The 5,939-nt window shown below is 42.5% G+C and overlaps 1 protein-coding gene across 1 annotated transcript; it reads right to left on the bottom strand.

Moving 5' to 3' along the window:
- Nucleotides 1-4,812, bottom strand: LOC109279418 (cell death-inducing p53-target protein 1-like). The gene is made up of 4 exons (XM_019471640.1): nt 4,707-4,812; nt 2,426-2,491; nt 586-745; nt 1-109 (listed from the first exon to the last, which is right to left on the bottom strand). Exons 1-4 carry the CDS (start codon nt 4,810-4,812, stop codon nt 1-3), a joined length of 441 nt encoding a protein of 146 aa, XP_019327185.1.
- Nucleotides 4,813-5,939: the final 1,127 nt, after the last annotated feature.

Genomic DNA, 5,939 nt, shown 5'->3' with positions numbered 1-5,939 from the left:
CTATAGTCTTTTGTATCTATAAATATGAAATTTGCAGCATGGGCAGTAATGGTCTGCATCCTTGAAGATCCTCATGAAGAAAGGTACGAAGCAGCATCCAAAACAGCACCTACAGCCAAAGAGGAGATGGACGTGCATGGAATGATTTACTGACTTTTCTTTCTGCTGGCTACATCTGTTGCTTTTTCTCTGCCTTATTCTGTCTGCCTTTTCACTGCATGAACCCACTTCTTTCCCAAGTCTCTTAGTGTTTAAAGTATCTTCCAAAAACTTAAGTGTCTTCACTGCTAATATCTTATGCATTAGTCTGATTCTAAGTCTCAAGCTAAATTACAGTAGGGAAGTAGACAATGTTGTACTAATTTTTGCTTGTCTTATGAAAAGTAATAACATACTTGGTTAAATTTAGCAAGTTTGCATTCCCTGTAGCCATGATGACTGTATCTAGAATGGGCAGAATGACTTCTTATCAAGTAGAGAAGGGCAAACTGTCTATATAAGCACTAGCTAGAACTTTTCTTTTTTAATGACTCTTTTTTTAACCACCTGCTATGAAGAATCTTCAAAGTATACATGCAAGCTTACCCAACCATACACAAGCTGGTGCACAGAAGGTAAGACAGTCTGCCCAGTCTGTAGGTGACCTGTGTGGTGATGTGCTGGCGGCAGGAAGGGCATATTGTGGATGTTGGTTTGCTTGAGAATATTCCTGCTACGATGATCGGAGGCTGAGACACCAAGTAAACTGAGTTCAAGAGGAAATGAGAAGCGGCAAAATTAGAAGCACAGGAAATCTTTTACAAGTTATAAAGCTTAATTGGAGAATGTGGGTTCTTAACATGGCTGATCTAGAGGCACCTATGTTACTATTACTGATTTAGAATCATAGAATCATTAAGGTTGGAAAAGACCTCTAAGGTCATCAAATCCAACCGTCAACCCAACACCACCACACCCACTAAACCATGTCCCTAAGCGCCTCATCTACACGTCTTTTAAATACCTCCAGGGATGGGGACTCCACCACTTCCCTGGGCAGCCTGTTCCAATGTTTCACCACTCTTTCAGTAAAGACATTTTTCCTCATGTCCAATCTAAACCTCCCCTGGCGCAACTTGAGGCCGTTTCCTCTCGTCCTATCGCTTGTTACTTGGGAGAAGAGACCGACACCCACCTCGCTACAACCTCCTTTCAGGTAGTTGTAGAGAGCGATGAGGTCTCCCCTCAGCCTCCTTTTCTCCAGGCTAAACAACCCCAGTTCCCTCAGCCGCTCCTCATAAGACTTGTTCTCCAGACCCCTCACCAGCCTCGTTGCCCTTCTCTGGACACGCTCCAGCACCTCAACGTCCTTCTTGTAGTGAGGGGCCCAAAACTGAACACAGTGTTTGAGGTGCGGCCTCACCAGTGCCAAGTATGGGGGCACGATCACTTCCCTTTCAACTATATCCGTAAGAACCACTGCACTGCTTGTTTTGTGTATGCCAGCATGTTGCTTCTACTAGCGGCCAGCATCTACTCAGATAAGGACATATACATGGAATTGCCTATGGGATAATCCCCAATCAGGCAGTCTCCACCACGCACTGGCGGATGTACTCTGACATTGAGAATTTATCTTCTGATATTTAAAATAATACAAAAATGCATGTTCTCCCTGAAGAAGATATTTGAAGGATATAGAGGAGCTCTCTGGATCAACTTTTCCAGTTACAAGAAATTCAAAGTAGATGAATCAGTCAGATGCTGGTGCAGTTAGTAAAGTCTGTAGCTTCCCTCGTGTTTTTTTCAGTTTGGACCTGACTCTGTTATACTCCTTCAGGGGCACGCCCCTTGTAGATACATGAAGGGTATTTTTTCAGAAATGTTTTCAATGAAAAATACCATTTTAAGCATCCTAAAACAAGTTTAGGGTACATTCACACTGTAGCCTGAAGCAAAACTTCAGGAGTGGGAATGTATTGTCTGTTAGGTAGATAGGATATAGCATATCTGAGTTTAATTGCCTTCTGGTCTTAGGGATTTTAAAAAATGCATGTCTCCTTCCCTCCTGTAAGAGATGTTATTGGACTGTTCTTTGAAGCCTTTTCTCAGTGTCTCCTTTGAGCTTCTCCACTGCCATAAAGGTGACTAGAACAGGAACAACGAAATACACTGGACTTAAAATGATTTGTTCTGAAAGTCCTAGCTCCTAGCTGATTTTAAAAAAATGGGTGCTTCTACAGATTGGCTAATGCTGGAAAAATGAATCTGAGTCTCTTGTCTTAGTTTATCTTCCAACATTTCGAGGGAAATTTTCCAGCGTCTTGGGTTGTGATTGGGTCAGAAAACTCCATCTTCTCTGTTGATTTTAAAACTAAAAACATTTCACTTTTGTTAGCATGTAGAACCACGAACATTGTCAGAAACACAGTCCCCTGGCACTTACCTGGTTGCTCAAGGGTGGCTGTTTCTCGATAGGAGTAAGGTGGGGGAGAAGGATACTCATAACCCCCTATACAAAGGAAAACAGGGCAAAACGTAAAAATGCATACAGCTTATGCCTCCCAAAAGCCCTGTTTGGAGTCTGATGAGAAGCTACGTGGGGAGGTGCCTTGCAGGGGAGGGCTGGCACGGCTCAGTGAAGTACAGGACAGGGAAAAAATGCTACTGAATTGATTCATGGATTTTTAAAGCCAAAAGAGCCCGCAGTGACTAGCTAGTCTCACTTTCTATGTAACATAAGCTGAGAAACCAAATCGTTTTTCAAGACAAAGGCAGTAACTGTGTCTATTCCAGCGTAACATTGGAATGATACTTGGTCTTAATTTAAGGACTCCATTGATAAAGGATCCGCAGTACCTCTAACTAGTTGCAGTGATTACTACATTAGTATTAGTATTTAGAGCCTTTTTTCTAGTTTGAATTTTATCTGCCCTCAGCTTCCAGCCAAGTAATTTCATCATACCCTTTGTTCTAGAAAAAAGTTAAAGATCTTTTTCCTTTTGTTGTGGATAAGGGAGAAGGGAAGCTGGTGACTAAGATACCTCATTGCTTTTTTGGTTCTTTTACTGATCTTACAAATTAAGAATGCAGTCAGCCTACCTGAGCATGAAATAAATGAATATATAAAAAAATACACTCATGAATACATTCAAAATAAATTCATGTATAAAACTTTACAGCCAGCTAGCATGGATGCGGTATCAAACTACCAGACTGGTCTGCAGCAGGAGGACAGTCCCTACGAGAAGTCTTGTTTGGTCAAGCCTGCACAGCGTCAGAGAAGCCCTCACCCCCAAGCAGAGCAGCCCTGACGTGGGAGTCCAGTCTGTACCATTGAGCCTTTCAGAAACAATGTGAGCCCAACCAGGGAATAAGCCCACACGGATACAAAATGAGATACAAAACAGGAATTTTCCAGAATGAGACAAAATACAATGGCAAAGTTGAAAAAATGTTAGCAATGTTTCCTTGAATGGCTTGACAGAAGTGGTAGACATTTGCAGTGGCATTTGGGTTTAATGGTGGTGGTAGTGCGTTTAGGGTTTGGGTTTGGGTTTGGGTTTTTTTTTGAGGGGAGTTATTTGTGGAAAAACAAATTTGTAAAAAATTAAAAAGTAAAGAATTTCCTTCCAATCTAGAAGAGGAACATCACTCAGTGTGTTTTTGTGAAGGACCTGCTTCCTGCGCAAGGACAAGACACTGCAACTCAGTGTTAGATGTGTTGAGTGCCTATCCCTTGGTTGAGTAGCTCACAAGTGAGATTTTTTTCTCCCCAACCTCTTGCAAGCTCTTCTGAGTTTAGAAAGAGGCCAGAGAAGTCTTTGAAGACAAAAATATTTACAGAGACAGCTGATCAGAGTAAAATGCTCTGAAAATGAGTCAGTTTAGAGGCCCAGTATTGATATATCTAGCCTTATTAGTCACCTTCTGACCTCCCATTATGATTTTTTGCTCCAGTCTTGTCTGGTGAATAGCAATTTCCTCAATAGCAGGAAGGTAACAAAGGCAAAATCACTGATATCTCAGTGTGTCTTTCAATGAGTGTGGGCTTGAACAGGCAGAAGACAAAGGAGTGTTGTGAGATACTTGTGTAGGTGTGAGAGTGATGCCTGGTTTCAGAGCGAAAAGCCAACCCAGCAGAGCAGCAGCTGTCAGTGCCTGCTTGCAGTCGTTGAGCTGAATTGTCAGCACTTCAGTCATGATGTTTCCCCATGAGACAGTAATGGGGAAGAGTTGTTCATCCCTATAGAACCTGGCTGCAGAACTGACTCATCTAGGGAGGGCAGCTCTGGGCAGCAGGAGCGTTTGGGAAAAGGCCAGTCATCTGGAAAACTAGATTACAATTTAAGCAAGACGTAGGCCATCCACGTACAAAGTTTGCTGGATGAACATTTGCTCATTAGGAATATGTAATTATTGAGGAGATACAACTGCAATTCCTTTTCCAATAAAGCATGTGTTGTTTGAAAAATTATTAACTAAATGAACAAAAATATTTTTTGCCATTTTAAGTGATGTTTCTGTTAGGAGATCCTACCAGCTTGCCTACCCCAACCCTGGGGTTTATATGCTGGCACAGGTGCTTTCTAAACTCATCATGTCCTGGCAAAGCTGGGCCCCTTATGAGCTGGCTCAGTTACGCTCTGGAAACCAACTATCAATATTTGCCACACAACCACCAAGAGGGTGCTCTTTCCAAACCCCTCCCGGTGAAGCCTGCTTACCCTCTTGGCTGCAGTACTCTGGTGCAGAGGGTTCTTGCATGTAGGGTTCACGGTGCGGTTCATACATAATCATAGGAATTTCCACGCGTCCCTTCTCACTAGGCATCTCTGCAGTTCACCTGCCAAAAGTAGTGCAAAATAAAATCTACTGTAAGTGACTTTCAGTGCCCTGTATTTGTCAGTGCCTGCTTCTGTAATTCCTAGTTCTCACACTCAGATTTTATGTAGAGGAAAATTAGCAGTTCTCGTATTCTGGCTTTTTTATAGACTGAAGTGCAGTCAGTTCCTGTTACACTTCATGATGAGGAAGATGGGAAGGGAGAGCAGAAAATACCATCTTTACATATTTCTTTGTGCTGGAAAGCTAAAAATGTTCCCCCCAGAAAACACACTATTCAAAGTATGTCAACTCGTGACTGAAAGTGTTACCTTTGCAGAAAAGTTAACCTAATTTTTTTCTATGGATTGTCAAAATAATCAAGGGGGGGAAGAGCACACTTTGGAGCACCTGTGAAAAACCTTCATGTGTCATTAAGTCAGAGCCTGCAACAGTGCAACCAGTGGCAATTCAGATCTGTGTTTCATCTGGTTATTGTGCAACCTTATCATCATTATTACCGTGTCCAGTTTTGTACTGTGAAACTATTGTCTCATCACTAGTGTGACAGGCTTCTGTTGGGCAAGGCCATTATTAAATATGACTGTGCTGCCTGAGGCTCTGAGGCTCTGAACAAGATCAGGCCACAAAATATGTGTGTTTCGCAGGTGTTAGCAGGAACTGTTCCTCACAATAAAGGAGAGTGGGAGGAAGAGGACCCAGCTTGAGATGTGTGTTTGTATTACTCTAAATGGAATGGTGTTAATTATTCCTAGCTGTCCTTTGAACCAGTATTAACTGGTTGATTTCCTACTAACGTTAACCATAGGAGTCCTTTGCAGAAGAAAGTTAACAGCCTTTCACGCAGGTCAGCAAGGAAGGGCACTTTTGGGGGAAAAAGGAGCAAAGATGTTTGTGAGGAGCTGCTAAATGAGTCTAGTGCAGGTTTACTGGCTGCTCAGGTAACTCCACGTAGCTCCTTGCAGTCCAGCTAAATGTCCTGTGTTGCTGTGCAGACACCTTCCCTGGTTTGGATCAGGACTGTGCCCGTCTCACCTGCTCACTGGTGATGAGAAAGTGAGGGGTTATATTGTTAAGAGACACTTGGACAAGCAAATAGAGACTGAGAAATGTAA

The sequence above is a fragment of the Aptenodytes forsteri genome, unplaced genomic scaffold, assembly GCF_000699145.1.
Source record: "Aptenodytes forsteri isolate BGI_AS27 unplaced genomic scaffold, ASM69914v1 Scaffold26, whole genome shotgun sequence".
NCBI lineage: Eukaryota > Metazoa > Chordata > Aves > Sphenisciformes > Spheniscidae > Aptenodytes > Aptenodytes forsteri.
This window is presented reverse-complemented; position numbering and strand designations above follow the sequence as displayed.

Excerpts from the sequence above, each read along its gene's own strand:
- LOC109279418 (XM_019471640.1), bottom strand. The coding sequence starts at position 4,812 with ATGCCTAGTGAGAAGGGACGCGTGGAAATTCCTATGATTATGTATGAA. Across the intron at positions 2,492-4,706 it reads AGAGTACTGCAGCCAAGAGG|GGGGTTATGAGTATCCTTCT; the intron begins GTAAGCAGGCTT and ends TCCTTTGTATAG. Across the intron at positions 110-585 it reads ACCAGCTTGTGTATGGTTGG|GTGCTGTTTTGGATGCTGCT; the intron begins GTAAGCTTGCAT and ends CTTTGGCTGTAG.